Source organism: Chroicocephalus ridibundus, chromosome 6 (genome assembly GCF_963924245.1).
Source record: "Chroicocephalus ridibundus chromosome 6, bChrRid1.1, whole genome shotgun sequence".
NCBI classification, from domain to species: Eukaryota; Metazoa; Chordata; class Aves; order Charadriiformes; family Laridae; genus Chroicocephalus; species Chroicocephalus ridibundus.
In genome coordinates, this window is record NC_086289.1 from 15,518,756 (window position 1) to 15,544,918 (window position 26,163).

At 54.2% G+C, this 26,163-nt stretch overlaps 2 protein-coding genes across 12 annotated transcripts in view; both read left to right on the plus strand.

The window, feature by feature from the left end:
• The window catches only part of BTRC (beta-transducin repeat containing E3 ubiquitin protein ligase), a 124,247-nt gene extending 114,524 nt beyond the window's left edge, over positions 1–9,723 (plus strand). For all 11 annotated transcript variants that reach the window (XM_063337586.1, XM_063337590.1, XM_063337588.1 and 8 more), the window contains 2 exons: positions 2,560–2,753; positions 3,781–9,723. In XM_063337586.1, the coding sequence (XP_063193656.1) occupies positions 2,560–2,721 (162 nt within the window). In that variant the 3' untranslated portion in view covers positions 2,722–2,753; positions 3,781–9,723. The remainder of the gene's footprint in view (positions 1–2,559; positions 2,754–3,780) is intronic.
• Positions 9,724–16,119: 6,396 nt separating this feature from the next.
• On the plus strand, positions 16,120–23,949 carry LOC134517162 (solute carrier family 2, facilitated glucose transporter member 5-like). Its single transcript, XM_063338392.1, is given in 13 exon segments — positions 16,120–16,278; positions 16,280–16,456; positions 17,495–17,593; positions 18,067–18,227; positions 18,308–18,432; positions 18,700–18,845; positions 18,923–19,055; positions 19,404–19,591; positions 19,715–19,825; positions 21,025–21,126; positions 21,726–21,801; positions 23,334–23,461; positions 23,694–23,949. Coding segments are annotated over 13 exon segments (1,845 nt in total). The 3' UTR covers positions 23,934–23,949.
• Positions 23,950–26,163: the final 2,214 nt, after the last annotated feature.

Below are 26,163 nucleotides of genomic sequence, written 5' to 3' on the forward strand. Positions count from 1 at the left end.
GCTCATCGACCACCTGAATTGCTGCTGTTGCTGTAGATTTCGCTGAAGTAGTTTACTTCCCATTTGGTGCAGGCTGTGAGGGTTACTGCGACTCAGCTGACAGGCAGTCGATCATTAAGCCATGCTAACTCTTTTCCAATCACGTATTTGGACCATAAGCTGCAGCGTAAGAGTCTGTGAGAGCCTTGGATGCCTGCAGGTACTATGTTGAAAAACCTTCTTGTTAGCCAAATAGAACTGCAAATAGTTTCATGGCTAAAATCCAGAAAAAAACCTTTGTCATCAAGCCACCCAGTTGCAAACTACGGCACAACTCTGCGCTCATGAGCACATATCCTGAGAGTCTAAGACTTCAGCTTGGTATTAGCAGTGTTCCTGCTCCAACCTGAGAGAAATGTGTGCCTAGTAACCTGTAGGCTTAATTTAACTGGTGTGATTTCCTCTGCATTTTCCAGCAGTGGACAGCCAGAGTGCCCCAGCTAATTATATTATAAATCAGAAGCGGTGGGATGGAAACACTGTAGGAATCTCAACACATGGATACTCATAAATCCCTGTTTGATAGCGATGGAGGGGGCCAGAAGAGGGGGGGCAGAGGAGGCTGTTGTGGTGCTTTTAGGACTTTTCATGTTTATGACAACAGGGCGTCCTTATACCCACTTACCCGTGGTTTGGGGTTTTTTTTTTTCCTTCCCTCGGCCTCCAAAATTAAACCTGGCTGCACAATGAACATCGTGAGTCTCCTGCTGCTCGTGTTCAATTTTCAAACAGTAGGAGGAAAGTGCACAGATAACAAATGCTCGCTGCATGCCAGGTCCCTTCCAGTTTTGTCTTCCGTTAGCTGGAACAGTGGCCACATGAATTTGACAGAAGCTTTCCAGGCACAGAAGCAGCACACAGTTCAGCTTTCCTTGCAAGGTTCAGGTCCTTGTGGCCTCAACTTAGGGTGTGCAGTCTGCTTACTGCCACTGCAACAGCAAAGGGCAGGTGCTGTGTGGAACTTCAAGGGAAACCTTCCTCAGCCTACAGTGACTGGGAGAAAAAAAAGGAGTTTTGGAATCAGGCTTTGGAAGTACCTCTCTGTCTGTTCTTGGTGTCTCTGTGAGTAGTCCCTCAGTGAATCTGACTGCCATAGTGAGATTTTTTTTTAGCAAGAACTTCATAGAATCACAGAATGGTTTGGGTTGGAAGGGACCCTAGAGATCATCTATTTCCAACGCCCCTGCCATGGGCAGGGACACCTCCCACTACATCAGGTTGCGCAAAGCCCCATCCAGCCTGGCCTTGAACACTTCCAGAGGTGCCCCATTCACTTACTCTACCCCTTCACTTACTTCACTGCTACAACACAGACTCTGGAAAAACATTACTCTTTGGAACAGGTGGGAAGAGAGAAACCCATAAGGTGTTCTTAAGACAAATTTGAGTTACGGTTAGAAGATCAGAAAGGTTCCAATTACGGCGCCCTTTAAAAAATTTATCTGAAAAATAGAATCTGACTTCTGTGTGTGTGTATTTTCAGTTAATTTTAATTTTAAAATGCACAGTATCACTTTAAAGCAGCTGTTGTGCTTTGCAAACCGAGCTGTATTTTTGTAGCCCTGTGCCGTAAGACAGAGGCTTCTCATTTAGTAGTTAACAATTTTCTTTTGTCTAAATATTTGAGAAACCTGTATTTTCAGTACTAAAATATTTTAAAGCATGGGCTTTTTCCTGTCCCTAGGCCCCTTACAACATGTGAGCATTAAAGAGAAATATGTATTAATAGAAGAGATAGGGCTCACTGTACTTGCATGGTTTCTGTTCCTTTCTGACCGAGGAGGCCACTGCTCACTCTTGCAGTAGTGTAAGCACCCAAAAAGAATAAGCAACACAAAAGGGAAAGCATAGTGGATTTGCTCTGTGATATCCAGGATCTTGCCATTACCGCCTGTTAATTACAGTCTGAACTCTTGCCAAATCGTCGTGCCATTTCCACTCAGCCTCAAAGCAGAATGCAAACTGCCTATAAAGAATGCCCTTTCTAGTTCATATTTTTAGAACTGCTTAAGAGGAATTATTACTGTGTCACTGGACTTTACAACAGGCTCCTTAGTGTCCTCCAGTATTAAGCTCGTTCCTCTTCAACGGTGGCAATGGTGCCAAGTCTTGAATGCAAAGTTCTCATCTTTCCCTTGTAACCTACTGCATCTGAAAATGCTGTGATTTTGGGAGAGAATTTCACCATGGAACAAAGACGACGGTATCAGCCTCAATAGACTGAATTGTGTGGAGGAGGGAGCGAGGTTTGTTCTGCAGAGTGCATGTCCAATATTGGGATTAAGGAGTAATGGGATGACTGTAATGTAAACTTCCTGCGAGCCAAGTACTGAGATATGGCAAACCCTTTTCACTGACAGCGGGCTTCATTTACGCGATGTGATGGTGATGCACAGTACGTCATGTGGGGTTTACTGACAATGTGACACTGGAATCCAAGCCCAAGTTCATCTTCCCTGCTCCATCCCAGGTGCCAGCAAGTTTGTGAAGTAACGTGCTGTCTCTCCCACTTGCATTTAGGAGCATTCTGGAAGAGTCTTTCGACTTCAGTTTGACGAGTTCCAGATCGTCAGCAGCTCGCATGATGACACCATCCTCATCTGGGATTTTCTGAATGACCCAGCTGCCCAAGCAGAATCCACTCGTTCCCCGTCCAGAACATACACCTACATCTCAAGATAAATAACACTACACTGTACCTCACACTCGCACAGGTAAAAAATAAAAAAAAATTAAAAAGAGCCTCAAAGGGGGCACTGGATGTAATGTGAGCATGCTGTGTGAATAATTAGCTGGGTCTATCAATATTTCTCATCTTGGTTTGACAGTAATTACAGTGTCCTGTAAAAAGACAGGAATGGTTTTGATACCTTAGAATAGGGACTTTATTTTAGGATTTGTGGCATGGGGTGCCTCTGAGTTCCTCTGAAGAACTCCTCCTCCTCTGTCCGTCATCATCAATAATTAAATCAGCTATCACTGCTGTCCAGAAGGAAGAGGGTTTCTGCAGAGCGAGTAGAGCAGCTGCTGCCTAACAAGGGGATGCAGATGGCCTGACCCTGGGCAGTTGTCACCAGGCAGGAGGGTTTTGCCAAGAAGCATCGGCTTTATTCCCTCCCTGTGAAGTGGTGACCATTCTTCTCACTCTGCAGCAAGCTGATTCAAGAGAATAGTGTGGCTAGGGGAGGAGACACTGAAGCACAAGCCCAGGCAAATGAAATCGAGATGCATCAGCGTGCAAAATCATTTACTGATAGGGCCTAGCCCTCATTCTCTCTAGCACAGCATGGGCGTTAAATTGTTCATGTCAGACCCTGGCTGGTTTGCTCATCACCTTACCCTTTTGTCTTGGCCAGCACAGTGTGGGGAAGACATAATGTTTTGTATATTTGGATCTGTTGTAGAGTGGATTTAATGTATATGAGTGGAGTGGGATAGCATGATTGCCCACTTTGGTGGGTACATGCACCATTACTGTTAGTAGCTTGAGAAAAATGGCAGAAAAGCTGACAGGCTTCTGCAGGGTGGGTGTCCACAGTGACCTTTTCCCATGACAATGCTCCATCATGGGGACATCCTGTATCCTGTTTGATTGGTAAATATACAGTGATGCTCCGGAGCTGTCAGATCAGCCATCTTGATTTTCTCAAACACTCTGGTCAATCAAGATGTTCTTCTCAATCACTAAAAGGTTTAGTACAAATGGGGTTTGTTTGGTTTGTTCTCTTTTTTTGTTCCCAGGACTCATTTAAGCTGCAGTATTTAAATTATCTGCCAATGCCAGGACAAAAGAACTATCCACGTAACCAATACTTGCTGAAGAGAGAGGCTCTCAGACTTGTTTCTGGAACAAAGTTGGCATGCGGTTGATCTCAGACAGGGTCTACTCAGCGCGGCTGACTGCTAAAGTGCTGCTATATCAGAAGATTACTTTTATCTTTCATGAACAGTTAACATTTTTAAACCTTCCCATCCCTTTCCTCCCTTGTCCCCCCTCTTCCTGTTCACTCCTCTTCCCTTTACCCTGTTTGGTTCCCCTCCAAACCCAGTCACAGATGTCCTATGAATATATTTAAGATGTTGCCAGAATGTGTTGCTTTGCTGTTAAGCAGAAGACTTATAGCCACAGTGCACCCTGCTGAGAGTCACTTCAGAGTGGGTGGGAAGGAGGCTGCTGCTCTCAGACTGAAATCGATATCCATTGCTAGGCCTTTGAAAAAGCATTCAGCTCTGAAGAGCAACAGAAGCGCTTATAACAGCCAGACCAGCCTGCCCCCCCACCCCTCACATCCCTGCGGCTTTTGGCTGTTCTGACTGCAGACCTATTTTTTGTGGAGAGAGGACCCTTGAAATTTGACTATTATGAGCCAAATCTATCTCTTTCCTCTCCTGCCTGCTCTGCTAACCCTTTGGAAGCTGAATGTGTATTGTAGTCTCCCTTAACATCTGCTTGGCTGGGGAATGCTAGTCAATGAAAAGTTAAACTCTCTTCTGCCAAAGTCCCAAGCATGATGGACTGGGGCTGAGATCCCGTCCAACCCCACCCCAGCTGAAATGTTGGCCCAGGGCAGTATTTCTGTAGCAAAGGGAGTGTCTGTACCATCTTCCTTCTGCTGTTCTCCCTGAAGACAGTGTGTTGCTGATGGCTTACGAATCATTCTGTAAATTGGAGGAAGTTTGGGGCTGGGGTGAGGAGGAAAGCTGGACATTGCTCCTTTCTTTCCATTCCTTCTCCCTTCAGAGAGGCTGTAGCTGGGTGCTGGAAGAGGGAGCTGATAAAAACCTTGTGGAGCTCTCAAGATGGAGCCACCCTAGAGTGGAGACACTACACAAACACTCTGGCCATGACAATAAGATTTTGCTCACGTGAGCACCACCAGGGCACAGTCCCCTGGTGATGGGCAGATGGGTAAAATGGGTATGGCCATGAGTACAGTCAGTACAGTTAGCAGTGACTCCAGGCCAGTTGTGCAGCATTTCTGGGTCTGGCCTGGCTAGAAAGCCTTCGGAGGGAGAGCCTTTGGTGTGCTTTGTGCATGCTGCATTGCAGTTTAGGGACACAGGCTGATTAGTCCCTTTGCTGATAGCTGAGCTGGATCTTTGCTTCCTAGCTGAGGCTTTTGCAAATTGCCATTGTTTAGAAAATAAAAATAGCCCTGAAGAGGAGGGACATGAGGAACAATTCTGCATGTCTCTCAACGAGACAGAGAGGTCTGGGGGAAAACAGTGGTTTTTACGGAGCTGGAAGGAATTGCAGCAGGCCTGCATTTGCATCAGGAAAGACTGTAAAGCGATCCCTGGTCGTTCCAGGTTTGGGCCCAGATCTTCCACTCTAGGTCTTGAATAACCCCCCACTGCCTTAGTGGGCCGTTGCTCCAATCCCACAGTAGGAAATCAGGGCACTTGGTCTCCAGGCTGGAGGGGTTTTAAACAGGCTTTTGTTAAAACCCACTAAACTAGGACCTTGGCAGATGGGAAATTTTTTTAAGCTATTCTCATCAACTTCACTTTGCTGGGGAAGCAGTTGCATTGTTTCTAATTGCTTGGGATGCGCTTTTTCCACCAATGAAATTTTGCAAGGAGCTAGGCCAAGAGTCCCCAGAGAGCAGTCCAGAGGGCTTAAATCATTCTGGTGACGGCTAAGACAGACAAGAAGGTGATGGAGTTATGGAGGAAGGGAAGGCTGGTGCTTGGGGAGTACCTACTGCAGTTCCTGACGCATGTGGGCAGCAGTGTTGACCACTCAGCTCCCTGTATTTTCAATGAGCCTAAAGACTACATGAGTTCTGAAGAGCATCTCAGAGCATGTGGTGACACTCCTGGGTTCTGTTTGAACTATTACTGTAAAAGAGTCAAACAGGTTAACAACTCGGCTCTGTTCAGGTGACACTGACGGTGTGACTTACCTCTGCAGAGTCATAAAAGTTCTGAGTCACAATGATTAAGTTCACCCACAACTAATTTTGGCACTACTTTTAAGTCTAGGAAGGCTGGTTTGGATTTCAGGCCGCTCTACATATCAGGCATACTGCAGTCCCAAAGCCACAGTGGCAAGGGAGCAGAGAGAATCAAAGTTTACATCCCAAACTTTGCTGAGTTGAAGTTCTGAGTCTTATTCTTAATGTTATTTTAACACTGTTCCTCTAAGTTTAGTTATTACAATGTCTGCAGCGTGGTTGCATATCAGCAGGGGTTTATATGACTTTGGCTGCAGATTTAATCCTTGTTTTCCTCAGTTTGGTCATCCTCTGGATTTTATATTTAGGTTATTGTAGAAAACAATGACTTGTTACTCCAGCCTCTGAAGGCTGCAGAACTTCCTAATATTTTAACTGCATCTTTGTGGGCAATACCTGCAAGGATGCATTTTATTTTGCTAATTGAGAGAATTTGGGAGAACTGGAAGACTGGCTGACCAAACACGGGAGACAACACCATTGCAGATTGTCCTTGATTGTCATAGCCCTGCTGCTCCGTGCTGCTGTTCGGTAACTTCTAAGCACTGTTGGGTCTTCAGGTGGTACCGTAGTTTGAATTCTGCTGTATAGAGCTGTTTAGGGTACAGTTAGGAAGCAACAGCTGAAATCCATTTTTGGCACATGGCAAGAACGGTGTCTTACCCTCAAGAAGGGACTGTGTCTGGGTACTTCATACAGAACCGCGGAAGGGTGAGGATTCCTACCCCACTCCCTGAGTTGTACAAATTTTCTGATAGCTAAGAAGGAAACTGAAGTTAACTGATCTAACTTGAACTTGAAACTGCCACAGCCTGACATTTGGTGGTGTTTATTGTGCACCCAGGGAGGAGCCATCTGGTAAGTAGATCTCCCAATGTCAGAAGAAAGTGGCTTTTTCAAACTTCCCCCCCTTAGGATATGTGTGCGTGTGTGTGTGCGCGTGTGCAAGAGTGCATGTGAGAGAGAGGTTTCAGCATGAACTGGATGGATAATCCCTCAGCCGGGTTGGAGTAATTGCAGAGTTTATAATGAAAAGAACTAGAACGTGCCTGCTGAAAGGAGCTAAAAAAGGGCTGGAAGTGTCTGTGGGCTTTCAAGTGTTGCACATCGCTTTGAAATTAAATAAAATACCTCTGCTGCGTAGAGATCGGCACTTCTCCCACAAGTAGGAAGCTCACACTAGCCTTCCCCCTTGGACTATGGGATGGAAAGTACTGGAGGTGTGGGACATTCAGAGCAGGACAATCCGTTACAGCCACACCGTCTCCTGCTTGTGACTCCTTTGCAATAGGGCACAGTTCTGCTGCAAATATTTCTCATCCTCAGAGGAATACAGCTTGCTTTAAAATATGCAAATAGAAGCATGAAGGAATTTGCAGCGAGAAAACTTCTGCGGCTGTCTCCTCTGGAGCAGCTCCCTCTGCTCCCCGTTCACCTTCAGGGACAGACACATCCGCTGTTGGAACGGAAGGATTCAGGTGACAAGTTGAGAAGTCTATGGTCATCGGAAACATTGAAATGCTTTACACTTGTTTCTAAACTGGAAGCTGACTTGGACCACCATGCTCTACCTACCCGCCACCTGCTCCTGCTCCAAAGGATCCTTTTTTCTTTTCTTAATTTTTTTGGAACACTGAAAAAGCTGGAGAGTATCATGTGCTTTTCTCCACTCCCAGGTGTGTGTTTCCTGCCCCTGCCACGTGTTCCTCTCTCGGTCTGAGCAGAGCTCTAGGCTTGGTTCTGAGTTTTTTTGGCATCCCGGCTCTGATGTGAAGCACATCTCCAGGTTGGGATCTTTGCCTAACTCTGTTAGCTTCCTTTAACACTATTTTAGATCTGCCTTTTGTGGCTGATGATTCCTAAATTCGATTGGGGTGGAATATTTATGTTTGATAAATCGCAAATGCTAGCAGCTCTTCCTAGCTAGAGAAGCGGACGAGAAGGAGCAGCCAGCCTTCCCACTGCAGGCCTGCTCTTAATTGTGGGAGGAAAAGGAGGAGACAACCCAAGTGGTTGAAAGCTAGGAGGGGGTGCGGGGATGGAGATGGATCTCTAAAGAAGCGGGGACAATGCTGAAAATAGATCTCTTAGCTTGTGTAGTTGACTAAGAACAATAGAGGGTTTCTCTGAGAACATCAGAATTCATCAGGAGGTTATCAAGTAAGGCCTCCAACTATTGAACTTGTCAGTTGATGCCCCTTTTAGGTTGCGCTGGGGGCATGAGGAGAAAGGGATGGTCTAAACTACACTTGCCAAGAGAAGAACGAACTTTGCCAGGGTCTCCAAGTGGCATGCATGATGCATCTGACCATGCTGAGCCTTGCCCTACTGTTGTTCCCCCAAAGCAATAAGCAGCAGCTTCCCAGAAGGAGGGGGGAACAGCAAGTGACCCAGTTGTCCCCAAAGGAGGTCTCCATATGAAATCCCTCTGTCCTCCTGCCAGCAAATCCCTACCGGATTGATTGGCATGAGGGTGCCACAGTCTTTCTATCCCCAGTTTTAATTCAGAGACTCACAGAAGCAGCAGGTCCCTTGGGTGCGTTCCTTCTCCTCGACCCTAGCAGAGGGTTGGAGAGGAACGGCTGCCTGCCGAGGCTGAGCATTTGGCTTCCCCCTCCTTTCCCCCTCACCCCATTTTTTTAAATGAGGTGTGACTAAACTACAGACAGATACCCAAAGCGTCTCTCCCAGGCTGAGCCTTGGCCAGAATAAATCATCCTTTGTCCTGTCAGAAAACTCTGCCCATGACTTTGGGCTTATTCCCAAAGACTGCTGGGCTTCCACATTTGTTGTCCAGCGGATATCCCATGGGAGCTGGCAACACTGGTTAATCCCTAGGGATGTTAAGCTAATGTTCTCAAAATCAGAGGGATGCTGGTGTACATGGAGCTACAACAAAGCCCTTTAGATATTGTAGCCAGCTCCTAAATAGGTCCCTTTTTTAATAGCCTGTCACCCTAAAAGATACCCTGATTTCTGCTCCAGCAGGAGCCAAGTGCAGCCGTGGCCAGAAATGTCTTCATCACAGAGCATCTCTGCTCGTACCTTTATGAGGAATAACAATTTGTTGCCTTTACAGGCAAAGTGTTTTAATCTGCTGGCACTCGAGCACTGGTTTACGTCTGAGCAAAGCTCCACGTGCAGGAGGAAGGCAGGCCAGCCTGTCCCAGCCTATTTGCAATGGCTTTTCCAAAGGAGCTAGCTGTCAGAATTTTTGGGCTATTCAACGTGAAAACCTGGAGCTGCTTTTGAGCGTAAAACTCTGCTTTCAACTACTTTGCCTTTATCATGCGAGGCGTCGCAGGGCTCGGCCTAGCCACAGTTTTAGCATGGCAGAAAAATAATGTGGACCTCAGCAAAGTGTAACAGATCCCGTTTCTCCCAGTCATCTCACATGAGTACGTTCAGGAGAGCTGCGTGCTGCCAGGCCAGCCTCTGCGGCATCGCTCCAGCTGCTCAGGCCGAGGTGGGGGTGGAGGTGGGAGAGGTGAGAAGGAACATGGTTTCTCCAGAGTTTTCTCTTTGTTACTCTGCTATATTTGTTATCTGGATTCTTAAGTAATGAGTGCTTTGAATTTTGTGATTATGTTACGGTGATGTGTAGTTGATGTACTAATGTTCACTTGAGCTAGGATCATGGTAACAGTGTGGTTTGTTTTTTTTGTTCTTTTTTTTTTTAACTGTTCAGAAAATAACTTAAATACAAATACAAAGATTAAGCTGGGAATCTCTCTTGTTTTCCTTTTTGGGGTGAAGGACACTGTCAAAATATCAAGCCTGTATCTTCCTCGATGTATGTGAGCCACACTTCCCGCTACGCGTGCGCTGTACAGGAGATGTGCCGCCCGAACACCTGGAAGTGCTGTGGCCGGAGGGGGGACAGCTTCGCCCCGAGGCCTGGGTAGATGCAGCTTCGCAGGACACCGGGCGTCTGCCGTAGCCAGTCCCACCTCGGAGCTGCCGCTCGTTGATGAATGCGGCATTAAAAGACTGCTCTGGCAGTCGGAGAAAACACTTATTGCTAAAACCACAATATACTTTTTAATTAACAAATTCTCCATTCATAGCTGATGGCCTCTGGCTGGGGCAAATGAGTCCGCCCTGTAAGTCGGAGAATGGATGTGACTGACACAGAAGAGCTGGAACCATCCTGCCCGTTAAAAGAGTCGTGGGGGGAGAAGCTATAAAGACTTTGTGTTTTTCTGGGTACTGTTGCAAGATCCTGGTAGGAGAAGCACAAATTTGTTTTATAAGCTAATCAGAATCCTGCTGTTCAATAATGAGTGAGTAATTGACATATCGCAGCACCGCCACACAGCTCCGTGGCTGGGGATGCTGTCACGCTTACGGTTCGCCCGAATTTTAAGGCAAGCACCCTTGCCCTCACAATACCTTTCTCTTAAAAACGCTCCTCGGATAGCAGCCTTGGATCTTTCCGTTTTACTTAATAGCCCCTTTTAAAACAAAGGCCGCCACAGTTTTAAGATCCTGACTCCTGGGGTGGTCAGAAAACAAACAAACCCCACGCTCCCGCCATCTCTCTCCCTGCTGGCTCCATTCTTGGGAGCCAGCAGGGGACTGGAGATTGCAAAGGCTCCTGCTTTTCTGAAGCGCTGGGAGCAGGATTCCTGTCACTTCCAATCCCCGTCTCTCCTTGTGACAGGGTTCCCAGCAGCCGCGTGCTTTGTTTGGGGGTTTTATGTGTGTGTATATCTATATTTACACCGCTTTAACCTTTTCTGTTCCCTCCCTGCTCTTTCCTCCCATCGGGTAATAGATTTGGAAGAGGAATTGCAGCGACAGGCTTCATCCATCGTTTTGGATCGGTCTGTAACACAGGATGCAGCTTGATTTAAACAACCAGTGACTGCCAGCACACACAAGTGGGACCCCGTACCTTTCGTACGCACAGTCCCAGGTCTCTGTAGCCAAACAACACACGTATCACCCAGTCCTGTGTGAAACAGGTTCTCCTTGTGGGTTATTTCTAGCCATTCCTTAGCTAGTCCTTCCTCTTCTCCTCCTTGATGTTTAAAGATACAAGGATCAGAGTATTTATTCCAGATTTCTAGGGCTGGGACAGTGGTGTTCTGCCGGGCAAGGGCTGGAAAACTTCTTCCAGGAATTCTGCCATCACATCCAAAAATTCAAGTACTAAAGAGAGTCTTTGAGAAAGAAAAGCAATCTCAATTGTAAATTTCCACTGGAAAAGAATGAACACCAGACAGCTTATCTTAAATAGATTCAGTGGTTAATTACCCTTTCTGTTTAAAAATGTGTGCCTTATTTCCACTTCAAATGAAGGAGGAAAGTAATGTTTACCATAGCTTCAAATTAACAGCACTTGATCAACCCACAGCTTTAAAATGAAATCTTCTGCTGGGGCTTTTTTTTTATTATATTGCATACACGATTTCAAGAATGTGTAGTAAGATAGATTTTGGAAAGGGGAAGTTGGCCAGTTTAGACCCGCGAGGCTAGAATTAATGTAATTCTTACCAAAAAAAATATTTAGGATGAATTCAGCAGTTGGGTGGTGCTGCGTCGGTTTGAAGAGGGTTGGGATGACAAGCTCTCCGCAGCGGAGGCAGCGTGGCCGGGGGAGCAGAAGCCCTGAGCAGATAGACGTGGTCCAGCACTGCCATTGATTTCTGCGGGAGAGCAAGGCCCCGTGCGGTGGAACACACACCCCCCCCTTCCCCTGCAATGGCAGACCTGTCTCAGCCCAGGACCCTGTGGAGATGATTCAATGTTTGGTGGGAATAAGATGCCACTCCTGGGCTTGAGCGCCTGGTGCTCTGTCTGTATAGCTGTGCCTGCAGAAGGGTTCTCTTTTCCAAGTGCTCAGGTTGCTTCACAACCAATGCACACCCTGCCCAGGACACTGTCCCAGGGCGCTGCCGGAGGAGAAGACTAGTAGAGGAAAATTAGATCCTGCTTCTGCCAACTATGCCCTGAAAATCTAACATAACGCATTACTGGGCTGCAGAGATCTGAGGTCTCGGCCTGTCCCCTTTGCTGGCTGATCCGTGGTGAGAAGAGCTGAGGACATCTGATGGACGGGGATGTGTGTGTGTGGGTACCAGGCACTTTGCTTTGCCCCAAGAGCTTGAACACAATTCATTATATCCCCAAGGGGTACTCTTTGTATCTCACCAGTGTTATCTTCCCATCCTGAGCTTTGTCCCCTAAGTGCTTTGCTGACACGCGCCTGGCTGGTAGGAGCAGCTGAAAATCTCCAAACCAGCAGAGAGGTTGCTGAGCTGTGGGGCTGATCTGCCAGGGAACACTGAAGTTGGATAAGGAATATGACCAGGAACACCTGGCCTTGAAAAGGCCTTACCTGTACAGGTGAATAGCCTCCCCGCAGCTGGAGAAGGGAGTCGGGTGGGATTTCCAGTGCAATGAGGCAGAGACAGCAGCCTGAGCAGTGCTTTCACGAGGGACACTGCTGAGTTTCTTCTGGAGGCCACTGTGGTTTGCAGAAAACTCGGGCCCCTGGTTAACATCACGCAGCTGATGTGTCCAAAACTCCCTGTCCCGTGCCCAAAGCACACTGCCGGCATTTACAAAGGCAGATCAGTGAAGGCTTCTCCGCCGAGGGGGCAGCGATTCAGGGGGGCTGCTGGACCGTCTCCATTTCTGCTGTGTCAACTCTGAAAGGGCAGCGCCGGCAAACTGCTCTGACCTTTCAAGCGGCCGCAACGTCTGCAAGTGGCTCTGCCTGCTGCGCCCGTGCTGCCGAGTTCCCTCTCTGGCACAGGGAAAGGGGCTGTTGGCTGCAGGCAATGCATCTTTTCATTTATCTGAGCTGCGTATTGCTTCCTTGTATTGCTCCTAGTTCAGAGTAGATGGTGCTGGGTGAACACCAAGAGGCAGCGCTGAAGACTGTGACCTCTCTCCAGGATTCCCAGCTCATCTTGGAAAAGGGGATGGACTCTCCCAGTGCATCTCTCCCGCCGCTGCATTCCCCGGTCCTGCAGAAATCCTCATATCATTTTTTTTTTGTGAGTTTTTTTACGTCTTTGGTGTGAGGTCCTGCATGGCTGGCTCGTGTCCGGCAGTGCCTGGCCCCAGGGAGGTGGGCAGGGAGGCACCAGGGGCTCTGCCATTGCAGCGGGGCCGGCTCTGGCCTTCCCCCCCCCCCCAAACTCCCCACACACACAAACTCCTCGGGGCAGGCTGGATCCTGCTTCTGCCCACACCGTGGTCAGCTCAGCTCTGCTGGGACCCCGTGCAGCACCACGCTGTCTGTCGTGGTTTAACCCCAGCCAGCAACTAGGACCATGCAACCGCTCACTCACACCCCCCCAGTTTGGGTGGGGGAGAGAATCAGAAGAGTAAGAGTGAGAAAAAACTTCTGGGTTAGGATACAGACAGTTCAGTAGGTAGAGCAAAAGTTTTGCACGCAAGCAAAGCAAACAAGGAATTCATTCGCGCCTTCCCATGGGCAGGCTGGTGTTCAGCCATCTCCAGGAAAGCAGGGCTCCATCACACGTAATGGTTCCTTGGGAAGACAAACACCATAACTCCAAACATCCCTCCCTTCCTTCTTGTTCCCCCAGCTTTATATATTGAGCGTGACACCGTATAGTAAGCAACCCTTTGGTCAGTTGGGGTCAGCTGTCCCGGCTGTGTCCCCTCACAGCTTCTTGTGCACCCCCAGCCCTCACTGGTGGGGTGGTGTGAGGGGCAGAAAAGGCTTTGATCGCTTAGCAACAACCAAAACCACCAGTGTGCCATCAACACCATTTCTCATCCCAAATCCAAACCACAGCAGTACACCGGCTGCTAGCAGGAAAGTTAACTCCATCCCACCTGTCTCCCATGACACCATAACCTGTGGGGAAGCCTCAGGAGAGCATGGGGCTCCCAGCGGCATCTCTGTCCTCCTTGGCCTTGGCAAATGCTATTGCTGTGTGTAGGGTGCGTGTTGGAACCGGCTCTTCTTGCTGCGCTGCCTCTCCCGGTCCTCCTGGGTTTCTCTGCATGCCCCAGGCGTGGTGTGTGCGATGCCTGGAGGAGAGGAGGCGTGGGAGCATCCCACGGTGTGGAGCGCTGAGAGAGGGACAGCCCCAGTGCTGCTTCTGGGGACCGGGGCAGCAGCAAGGCAGGAGTGGGACAGGAGTTCCTGGGAGTGACAGTGGGAGGCGATGAGGCTGGTTTGTGGGCTCACAGCCACTTTCCCAGCCGAGGGGGGTGTTTTAGCCAGGGACTCCTTGCACAGAGGCAGGGAAGTAACGAGGACGGCTGTAAATTGTGGAGACGAGCTCCCTCACAGCACGGAACAGCGGGTGTTTCTCGCCGGCACTCGTCCCTGTCTTGCCGTGTGCCACCGTCACTGGGTCAGGTCACAGGAGTGTCTCCAATTAACCCAGCTCCCTGGTGGCCCTTAATTGGCACCCCAGGCTTTCCTCCTTCTCCTCCTCCCTCCTCAGCACGTGTTTCTCACCTGCACAGCTGCCGCTAAACCTCTGCTTCCAGTATCCCCGTCACTGCTGGGAACTGGTGGCAGTAACCCAGATTTATCCCCTAAATCAAGGCAGTGGCCACCACCTCGCTTGGAGCAGAGTCCTGAGGATGTCCCTGCTCGGTCCCCAGCACCAGGCTGTGTGGTGGGAGGGGGGCTGTGGCTGCGGGGCCGAGCACTGGGCTTGGGGAAGGGTAAAGGCAAAGGGGCCGGGAAGCTCCAGGAGGATTTTTAGGTGGGTATTTGCTGGAATGGCTCAGAATGGGGGAGAGGTGACTGCTGCAGTTTCCTCCTCTCCCTCTGGCAATGACCACTAGACTGGGCACATTTAACCCTCCAGGTACTGGTGCCAGAGACGAGTCACATACCTGGATGACCATAGTGGGAGCATGGCTGTGGGACACAGCGTGGCCTGGCTTATCGTCCTGTCCTGGATTCGTTGCTTTGCCCTGTCTTAGTGCAGGGCTTGGGGTGAGTCCTGGGGGTGTTTAGGGCTGTCCTGCAGCACTGCGAGTGCTTTGGGCATGGCTGGAACCCACAGGCTGCATGTCCTCCTCCTGCGGGTCATCTCACCTACGGGCATGTCCAATAAATGGATCTTCATCCTGCTGCTCTGGGAACAAAATGGAACCATCCCCTGAAGGACTTTGGCTCCCTGCAGGTCTCTCCGCACCGTGGCCCTGTCACCGAGGTCTCTGCAGCCACCCAGCACACCTGCATGAAGGTAAAGGCCATGCCCCAGTTGAGACATGAAGAAACTGAGTCCGAGCAAGACATAGGAGCTCTTGAGCAGGTGCCTGCCCTGGGAAAAGCTGAACACCGGCAGGCTGGGAACAGCTTGTGGTTGGGGGAGAGGGCACGGCGCTTTTGGGGAGAGCTGGAGGCTCACGTGGAGGGAGGAGATGGGAGCCGGAGCATCCTGTGTGGGAGGATGAGGCGCCCGGGCTCTCCCTCACCCGAGACAGCCTGGCTGGGGTTGGGCACGGCAGGCCCAGAGCTGCCCGTGCCCGTGGGGCTCTCCCAGCCCCGCTCCTCTGCCCCCAGCCCCACGAGACCCCCCCGAGGTGGGGCCGGCCAGCCGGGGCCTGTCCCTTTTAAGCCCTTGGAGCTGTTGCCAGCCGTGGCTTCGTGGGGTCCCCCATCCTTTCAACTGGCTGTTCGGCAAATTAAGAGCTTGCTATTAGGCTGCTAATTAAAGGCACTTCATTAGCAGCAGGGGAGGCAGCTCCTGGCCGCAGCAAAATTGGATTCCTCTGAGCTGCCATCAGCCGAGTCCCTCCTCTCTGGGGCTGTGCCCCTCTGTGCCCCTCCATGTGCCTCCGTGTCCGGGAAAGGCATCTACCTTGAGCCACGGCCATGTGGGTGCCAGCCCTCCTACCCGTGTCGCAGAGGAGGGGGCGCATCTGCCCCACACGTCTGTCAGGGTGGGAGAGGAGCCGGGGGGTGATGGGGGTGTTGGGTGATGTGGGGCTGCCCCGTTGCCCCCAGCCTCAGGGGTGATGCAGGGATGCTGCCCCTGGTCCCGGGAGCCACCCCCGTTTGGGGGGGACATGCGGGGCGGGGGGGCTCAACGGCGGCAGGGCGTCATCACATTGCTGGTCCTGCTGTGCCCGGGCCTGACCGTGGCCCCTCAGCGGGCTGGGCAGCCCGGAGATGCCCGCCTGCCAATGCCACCCCACAGTCCACCTCACCCCACCCCCGGCGAGGGGGGGAAGGCTCCCGGACTCCTCCTCCGGCCGCTCAGGCGCCTCCAATGAGCCCCGGGGCACCCGGGCTGCCTGCCCTGCCCTTCCCTTCCTTTCCCTTCCCTTCCCTCTCCCTCTCCTCCTTCCATCTAAAAATGGGAGAGACGAGCCAGGCAGCCGGACCGGGGCTGCCTTCCTCCCACCGCCCTCCTCCTCCTCCTCCTCCTCCCTCCCCCGGCTCCAGCTGCAGCCTCGCCCCGACCGTCGGCAAAGGGACCCCGCGGCCCGGCGGGGACATCAGCGGGGTGAGCTCCCTGCGGGCTGGGGGGGCTGCCCCTTCTCCGCTTCCCGTCTGCCCCAGGGTGTCCCGTGTTCTTCTCACCCACCACCCCCCCCTCCGCCCAGGCCTGACGCTCCCCCCTCTTTCCCACTCTTTCCCAGCTCGGGATTCTTGATGGGATTAGCGGGGATTTGCTGTGCGTGAGCCGGGAGCTGCTGGGTGCTACGGATCCGGCTACCGTGCTTGGGGGGGCTGCGGGGGGGGGCGGATGCTGGGACGCGGGGCTGCTCCCGAGGGACACAGGCTCGCCCCGACACAGCCCTGTCCCTGCGGGGCCGTGGGATGCCCGTTGCTCCAGGGGAGACAGCCGGGTGCAGCACCCAGGGGTGCTCCTGCGGCTGGGGGGGGTGACCTGAGTGCTTCTTGGGTCCTGCTGGGCACCCTGATCCCGGGGTGGGCTGGTCTCAACCCCCCGGGATGGGTCAGGGCTGCAGGGTGTCCCTCCGCAGCCATCGGATCCCCGCAAGGAGGTCCCCCCTTGCAGCCGGAGCAGGTGATGGAGGCACTGGTAGGGGCAAGGGCTTAGGGGGTGGGTGCGTGTGGCGTTTTGGGGGAGGCTGGGACTCGCCGTGGGGAACTGCACCTTTCCGCAGCTCTGGGCCTCCCAGGCAGGGAGGGCAGCTCGCAGCGGTGCCATTTGGGAGCCCCCGTCTGCAAGAGGGGACAGGCGTCTCTCCCTCCTCTGCCTGCCCCTTTCTGCCCACTGCCCCCTGCCAGCCCCGGGACAGGGGTGTTGGGGACAGGCAGCCGGGACCACCAGCCTGAGCTGGGCCATCGCCAGGACAAAGCTTCATGCCATGGCCACGAGACCAGCCACGGGGCAGCCGGATCGGCCAGGCTGGGTGCTGGGCGGTGGCATGGAGCGGTGCTCAGCACAGGGCTCCATCACGTTGGGGTCTTTTCTCTGGGACAGGGACATCCCTACTAGAAGAGGGGCAATGACCCAACGCAGCTCATGTCATGTGTGACCTTGGCTGTGCTGATCGCTCCTTCTCTCTCCCAGCACCTCACCTTCCCCCTGCTGTCAGTCACCTTCCTGGTGTCCTTCGGCTCCTCCATGCTCTATGGCTACAACCTGGCTGTGGTGAACTCGCCGGCGGCGGTAAGGGAGGCCCAGCCTCTCCGGGAGCAGGGGAAGGGCTCCACATCCCTCCCTGGGAGGGTGGAGGGATCACTACCTGGCAGCCCCACACCAAAATGCTGGCATTTCCCTCAGGTCGCTGCCCACAGAGCCAGTCCGAGGAGAAAGATGGCATGGGAGGGACGTGGGAGCCTGTGTTCCTGTACCCCCTAAAATTGTTTCCCCCTGGAAGGCAAGGCCTGGGAAACCTCACCACAACCTCTTTGCTCCAGCTCCAGCTCTGCCTGTGGCACCTCTAAGTTGTCCTTAAGCCCCTCTGGCGCTGAGGCTGACTGAGCAACCAGACCAGCGCATCCCAGTCATCCCCAATGTCATGTCTTGCCCTGCATCTCCAGCAATGCTGTTAAACTCATGGCATTTTTCCCTTATGGGGTCTGTCTTCCCCTGTCTTCCCCTTTCTCCCAATGCATTTGGTGTCTCTCTCTGCCCCACAGCACATAAAGGCTTTCTACAATGCCACCTGGTCCCAGCGGTATGGGCACGGGCTGGCCTCCGGCTCCCTGACCCTCCTCTACTCCCTGACTGTCTCCATTTTTGCCGTGGGCGGGCTGGTGGGCTCCTTGCTGGTGGGGGTGCTGGTGGAGCGGTACGGCAGGTAAGAGGGTGACATGGGACAGGGTGGTCAAGGGATGGGATGGGGCCAGAGGGGCTGCCCTGCTGCTTGTACCCTGCTAGGAAAGGCACGCTGAGCCGCAGTGCTCTCCTCGTCCTCCTGGCCGGTGGCTTCATGAGCTTCAGCCGGGAGCTGGGGTCCCCCGAGATGGTGATCATTGGCCGCTCCATCACAGGGCTCCACTCAGGTAGGTGCTGCAGGGCTGTGCATGGCCCCTTCCTCATGGCTCTGTCCCCTACAGCCCATTCCCAGGGGGCTAGAGTCATGGTCATGGTCATCCCCCATGGTCACAGGTTCTGTGATGGGGGTCTCCATGGGGCAGAGAGGGACACCTCCCTGGCCATGCATCCCCGCTGTGGATGGTGCTGGGCATGGGAGGAGATGCACTGAGGGTCTGGCTGGGCACCCTCCTCCTGGCTGCCTCTCCCATCCCAGTCCTCCTGTCCCCCCCCAGGTATCTGTCTCAGCGTGGTGCCCCTCTACCTGGGAGAAATTGCCCCCAAGAGCCTGCGGGGTTTCCTGGGCCTCGTGCCCACCATCTTCATCTGCCTGGGGGTTTTCTTCGCACAGGTCCTGGGCCTCCCGGAGCTGCTGGGCGAGGTGAGCACAATACCCCACATGTGCACTGGACCCTACTCTGTCCTTCCTGTGACACGTGCTGTTTTGACTTCTCTCAGGACAGGTTCTGGCCTCTTTTCCTGTCGGTGGTGGTCATTCCCACCTCCCTCCAGCTCCTGCTGCTGCACTGCTTCCCTGAGAGCCCACGGTACCTGCTGATAGAGAGAAACGACGTCTGCAGGGCCACTGAGGGTGAGGGGATGTCCTGGGGTGGGGACTAGCTCCGGGAGGTGCTGGGTGCTTGTCCAAGGTCTCCCAAGACCAAGGTGCATCCTCACAGCATCCTTCCACGCCCAGACCTGACAGCCCACCATAGTCCTTATGCTTCAGCCCTTCACTCCTACCTAGTTGCGCCATAGCATTTCCAGGGTGCCCACCACCATGGTGTCAGGCATCTCCTCGGTTCCTACGGATGCTCAGCCCCATGGGTCAGGGAGGTCCCCTGGGGAGGCTGAGCCAAGCCCCTGCCCTGTGCCCTACCTATGAGCATCCACGCTGTGATGGGGGGATGCATGCCTGTGACTCCCACTCTCCCCACAGCGCTGCACCGGTTCCTGGGGACACCCGACGTGCAGGATGTGATCGAGGAGATGAAGGAGGAGCAGCGGTCGCTCTCCTCTGTGGAGATGGTCTCCGTCTGGCAGTTGCTGCGAGACCGCTCCGTCCGCTGGCAAACCGTTTCGGTGGTGGTGGTGAATGCCGGCATGCAGCTCTCGGGGATCGATGCCGTAAGCCCTGCGGGGTCCTTGCCCCTGGCTCTGCAGGGGCTGAGCTGAGACCTGGCAACTCATTTCACCAAGCACCCCATGGCTGCATCCCCCCGGCTCACGCTAAGTCCCCCTCCTCGGCAGATCTGGTTTTACACCAACACCATCTTCGAGAACGCCGGGATCCCCGTCTCCGAGATCCCCTACACCACCGTGGGCACTGGCGCCATCGAAGTTGTCGCGGGGCTGATCGGGGTGAGTGACGGACGGACAGACGGATGCAGCCCCTCGGTGGCACAGCCTTGTCCCCAGCTCCCAGCACCATCAAACAGGGGCTGCTGGAGGGACCCCAAATGCTGTCCGTGCCACAGCACAGCCCCTTTTCTGAGGGACAGAGGGTTTGGCAGGAAAATTTGGGGAGATGGGATGAGAGGGGGTCAATTTGTCGGGTCACATCTAGGAGGGGCTGGAGAATTTTGGGGTGAGGGGGTAGCAGGGAGGTTGGGGGAAGATGCCAGGCAGGAGCAGGGTGGGGGTGATGGAAGGGGCTAAGCAGTTCCTTCTGGCTCCCAATTTCATGGTCACTCTGTTAGCAGAGCCACATGTCTCCATCTGCCCCCCCAGCCTAGCACTGGCCTGGCCTGGGGCTAGCAGCCCTGGCCCCCCCCCCAGCCAGGCCTCATTTAGCTGGAGAGTTAGCACTGGGCCAGGCAGATTTATGGCCCTCGTCCCATCTGCGAGTGTCACCCGGGGCCAGCCCAAGCCACTCAGCACTAAATCCGCTCCCTGACAATTAGAGGGATGGATGGGGGGGTGGCTTCTCCCAGAAAACCGGGGCTGAGTGGGAAGCTGCTCCCCTCTCCCCGTAGCTCAACCCACGGCAGAGTGGGGCCCCTCGATCCCCCCCCTGCCCCTCCAAAGGCTGCCCCCTTCTCCCCTGCCCTGGCCATGGGGCCACCCCAGCCCCCGGCAGCCGCCCGGCGTGCAGCCGGATTGCTCGGGAGCAGCCCCACAAACGGCCCCCGACGGACGTGCCGAGATTGGTTATAAAATTACAGGCATTTGTTCTGCTGTCAATACCCTGCCTGCTCCAGCCGCCGCCGCCGCGCCGCCTGCCCGCGCCCGGCCTCCTCTGCCCGCTGCCCCGCCAACACCCCATGCCCAGCCCAGCACCTCCGCTCGGGCCCGACCCCATCCAGCCCCCAGCCCGCGCCCTAACGGGGCTCTGCGGGACCCCACTGCCTCCCGGTGCCTGCTCACCCCGGGAGTCCTGGCTCTTCCCGTGCCCCCACCCCAACCCTGGAGCTCTAAGCTGGGGCTGCCCCCAACCCCCAGGTACCACTGGGAGCATCCTCCCACCTTCAGCTGGATCTGGGGTTCAGGGGGTGCCGCCGACCTGGTGGGGAGCTCCCCACCCACCCCACCCCCCATCAGTCTCTGCTCTCCCTCGGCAGTGCTTCACCATCGAGAAGCTGGGCCGGCGGCCACTCATCATCACCGGCTTCTGCACCATGGGTATCTGCTCTGCTGGCATCACTGTCTCCCTGCTGCTGCAGGTAGGGTCTGGCCACCGCCACCCCCCTGGGCCACTGATAGGGCCAGGGCTGGAGCTCTATGTTCATTAATGAGAGCTGGGTGATGAAAGGATGGGTATCACCCCAGGGGAGGGGGCGTGCATGCAAATGGGAGGTGAGATGGCTCTTCCAAGCAAAGTTTTCCCTCCAAAGTTAAAGGGGGGGAAAATTCAGAGCAAACAACAAAAAAGAGAAGCCAAATCCATGAGAAAAATCCTGCCGCTTCTGATAGCTCTTCTGCAGAAATAGTTGTCCCCAGGGAGGTGGCTGTGAAATGCCATGGAGGTGGAGAGGTCTGCAGGGTCCTTCCTCTGCTGCCTGCTCCCAGAGGATGATCCCGCAGCTCTGGGGATGTCTCAGCATCACGAGTTGCTGAGCTTTGTCGAGGCTGACCCTCACCAGTTTTGCCCCAAGCCACCCATTGCTGGTCTGCGCCTCCCCCATGTGTCCTGCATGGCCACTGTCCTCAAGGGCCACTGCTGAGCCGAGGGGCAGGCGTGAAGCCCAGTCCTGGGGACGCTGGGCATGAAGCTCAGGGCCACCACCCCTGCAGCGTCCCCCAGCCCCGTGTCCCCCCGCAGACTGACCTGCCCTGGATGCGCTACGTCAGCGTCGTCTGCGTGGTCGGCATCATCGCCGGCTTCTGCATGGGACCAGGTGGGTCTGGGGCCGGAGGGAGCCGGGGGCGGTGGGGTGGGAATGGGGGTCTCAGGGGGAGCAGGGGGGTTTGCAGGCAGGTGGCAGGACCAGCACCTTGGCCCCTTCCCCACAGCCAGACCCTGGTTTACCATGCTGCTCCCCATGAACAAGACCCCACCACAAGCCCCTCCAGCACCTTACGTCCCCGGGGCACACACCAACACCTCCTCCTCATCCCTGCTCCTGGGCCAAGTGGGGAGAAAGCCCTGGCAGCCTTCCCCAGACCTCTCTGGAGGTGTCATCTGCTCCCACGACAGGGCGGCTGGTGAGCATCGTCCTGCCCCTAACCCAGCACTGGTGTGAGGGCGGGCTCGGACAGCAAGGAGTGAAACCTGGACTGGTTTACCCAGTTGATGTATTAGCAGAGCTGTTAACAGATCTATAATTCATCTTCAGCCCTGACTTTATTCACTGTAATTACATCTTTAATTAGGATTTTAATGGCTCATTGTTCACAAACAATGATGAATAGGAGTTTTAAAACAAAAAAATATATGTCTCTACTCTGGGCAAGCTGTGAGTAAGAGTCCATCAGGGCCTCTTCTCTTCCTTCACTTACTGACACTTTCTTTTGGTCTGTCTTTTCCGTTGGAGCACCGTTTATAAAGAGGTCCCAGGCAGTGGGACCCAACCCGTGTCACCACGTCAAATACAGTCCCCTGCCACATCCCTGTCTGCCCTGGGATGTGCGCTGGACCTTGGATCCTGCCCTCCAGCAAAGGGACTGTCCTGGGACCCAGGGTTGCCAGCTCAGTGACACACGGCAGGAGGAGCTGAGTCCTTTCAGGAGAAGTAGCTATAGCCTTTGTCCAGTTTTTAGTAGCCACACTGGCTTGGGTCTTCATCTTCAGTCATTCTGTCTTTTTTTTTCCACAGTACAACTTGGGAAAAGCCAGTTGGTAAATTTCTGTGTCCTGCAGGAAATTCTGGTGCTCGGAAATGTGGTCGCTTCTTTCCTGTCCAAATCAGCCACGGTGCCCAAGCTTTTAGGTGCTCGATAGAAAGAAATTTGCTAAACCGTTTTGATTGAGGGAGGCTAGAAGGGGCGTTATGGGCAGCACCAAAACCATGTTTCTCTGTGCCTGTGATCTACATGAAATTTAAAATATCAGCATTTAGGCAAACTATTGCAAGATGAGGATCCAGATGAAATGCTCCACCTTGACTTTGACTCAGTCTGAAACTTTCCAATCCAGTACCTTGTGAAATTGGCCTCAGCGCTCAGCAAGGTGCACCTGTGGTATTGCCGGGGGGACATCACTCACCCACTGATACGGGTCCCAAAGGGAGATCAAGGGCATGACGCTGGTCCACCCATCCCGGTGCTCCCTGTCTCCCCCAGCCCTCCCAACACCACCACTTTGACCTGTGGGTCCTGCTGGGCTCCAGCCCTGTGGCTGCGGGGCTGAGACAGGCAGGACCTGTCGACCCTGGGGGGTGCCTGAGGCAACCTGTCCCCCAGACCCTCAACCTGTCCCCTCCCTCCGCAGCTGGTGTCCCCTTCCTGATGACAGCCGAGCTCTTCACGCAGTCGCACCGCCCAGCCGCCTACGTCGTGGGGGGGTCCCTCAACTGGTTTTGCAACTTCACCATCGGCTTCATCTTCCCCTTCTTGCAGGTACCAGTCCAGAGGGGCAAGGGGAGGAGGAGGGGATGGACACGGCTCTGCTGCTCCCCCAGGACAGTGTGCCAAGCCAGGCTTAACCCCAGGGATGCCCCCGCTCCTGGCTCAGCTCGTTGCTGGCCGGAGCCAGCCCAGGGAAGGGTGACAGGAGGGGACACTGCCTCGTACCATGCCCAGGTCAGGAGTGCCTGGCTCTGCCCCGTCCCTGCTCTCTTCTTGTCCCCAGATGTCAGCTGGTGCCTTTTGCTACCTGGTTTTCTGTGGCGTCTGCCTGCTGGTGGCCCTGTACGTCTACATCATCATCCCCGAGACCAAGAACAAAACCTTCATGGAGATCAGCCACATCTTCACCACCCGCCACTCCCTCCTCTCCCTCCCAACCCACCTCATCGGGATGATGAAGCTTGATGGCTATGGGGCCTTGGAGAGCAGCTCCCTGGAGGTCTCGGGCTCCAGCCTGCCCTGATATGCCCCCACCTCCCACTGTGAGACCACTGCCCTGGCGGGGCTGGGGGGGCTGGGGATGGCGGAGGAGGCTTGGGGCTGGGGAGGGAAGTGAGAGCCAGTTTGTTTGGACTCCACCAGCTCAGCATCCCCCAGGACATCTCACCGCACTGCAGCCTGTGGCCAGGATGAGATCCGATGGTGTGCCAGGGCTGCACCGACCACTGTGCATCACCCCCATGCTGGAAAAGATGCCTTCCCACAGACAGGGGGTCCTCCTGGGGGTAGGGGGTTCACATTGCTGCTGGGCACATGGACTCGCCAAGGGCTGCCCGCGCAAGGTATTTAATAAAGAACATCGTCTCCAGAGCTGGCGTCTGGCAGGCACAACCTGGGATGGCAGAGAGCTGGGAGGTGTGGGTGCTTCCCTAGTGCCATGAGCAGCAGGATGGGATGGGGGGCTTCTCCTCCTCCCCACTGTGCCTGGCTGGGAAGGTCAGAGTCTCCCCACATTTCCTAGGATGGGTGGCTGCGGTGGCTCCTGGGCTTTGGCATTTTGCTCCACATTGGTCATGCAAACACAGGCTGAGTTGGAAAAGGGCCACGGAGCAGCTCAGAGCTGGAGGTGACCGTCCAGCCACCATGCCCCACCACCACCACGCCCCACCACCACCACCCCCAGCCTGCAGGCAGCCCCTCGCTGCCCAGCCCTGCATGCTGGCCCTGCAGAGAGCATTCCTGTGGGACCTCTGCACCCTCCCAAACTCTGCTGAGGACAAAGGGGTCCTGGGTGTACCCCCATCCCCTTGCTGCACCCCATGAGTTGCTGTCACCCTACGGTGCTCTCCAAGCATGACCTCTCCCATCTCTCTGCCCTGGATCCTGTGGTGAGGGCTACCCTGTTTCCTGGAGCTGCCATGGACACAGCTACTCATGTGGCCCAGGACCCTCAGGAGCTCCCATCAACACCATGGGGACAGGGAGTCCCAGGCCAGCAGACCTTCGGGGAGCTGCCGTTTGCAGGGAAACTACAATATTTTGCTCTGGTAGGTGGTAAAAGCTGGGTGGTGGAGAGGGCTGCGTGGCCAAAGCCCTCTAGTGCCAACACAGACATGATTTATTTTGTTGCAGATACTTTAGCCCTCTTTTTTCCAGCTCCCCACTCCACGATGGGCCCATGGCTTGCACGTTTGGTGCTCATGGCCTCTTGTTGGTGTGCTGGGCTCCAGCCCATGCGAGGAGCTCACCCTTTCTGCATCACTTGGCAAAGCCTCGGGGTGTCTCCAGGGGTGGGTGGGTGCTGGGTCCCCCAGTGCCAGTCCCAGCCCCTCCATCCTCAGCAGCTGGTTGGGGTTCTCCTGCAGCTCAAGCTGTTTAAGGGACATCAGTCAAAGCAGGGGTCATGGCTCCACAGCATCAGCCGCTTCCCACTCCGTCTCCCTCCCGACTCGGCTGCTCTCGGCAGCAGAACAGAGCGGTAAATATGTGCAGCATTACATATGTATAATGGAGTGTAAATAACCCCAAAAAGTGCATTGTAAATAGACTCCAAGTTTATCCTTTATTAATGAGGCACTGAGTGCCCTGCTGTTTTAGAGCAGCGAGACTTTCATAATATCAAAACCTAAATTACACTTGTGTCTCTCATTCCCAGCAAACGACAGCATCATTTCAGGCCTCTTTGCCACTTGTATTTATTTATTCTGGTATTTATTTCTCTCTCCCACCCAGCATGTGGGGCAGCTTGGAAGATGCCTCCTACCCCCCATGTGGGAGTCAATGGCCCCCCCTGGGAGCAGCCCCCCCTCCGCGTGTCCGAGGAGCCAGAGTATTGCCTTATGGCCAAGGACTGCTCTATGCTGGCTGGTGAGATGGGACAGACCTGGGAAACATGGGGTTGGGCCCCATTTCTGCCAGGTCTTCAGACACCACCAGAGCCAGAATTCCCCTCTTTCCAAGGATTGGAGGTCACTGGCAAAGTTCTATGGTGCCTTTTGGGTGCGTTTGCTCTTGGGGAGCCTTGTGAGGGTACCGGCCAAGGGACATCCTCCTTCCATCAGGACCTAGAAGGGTGGGAGCAAGGAAACCCCATGCTTGTGGGACAGTAGCTTCTCATCAGCTTTTTCTTTAGGATGTTGGGGCAGGATCTCTGTTTGGGGCTGTCAGTCCAAGCTGTCCCTCTGCAATGGGTCTGGTACTCTTGCAAAAGCAGGATTTGGGATTCCCCTCTGCTTGCCCTGCCCAAGGAGGCA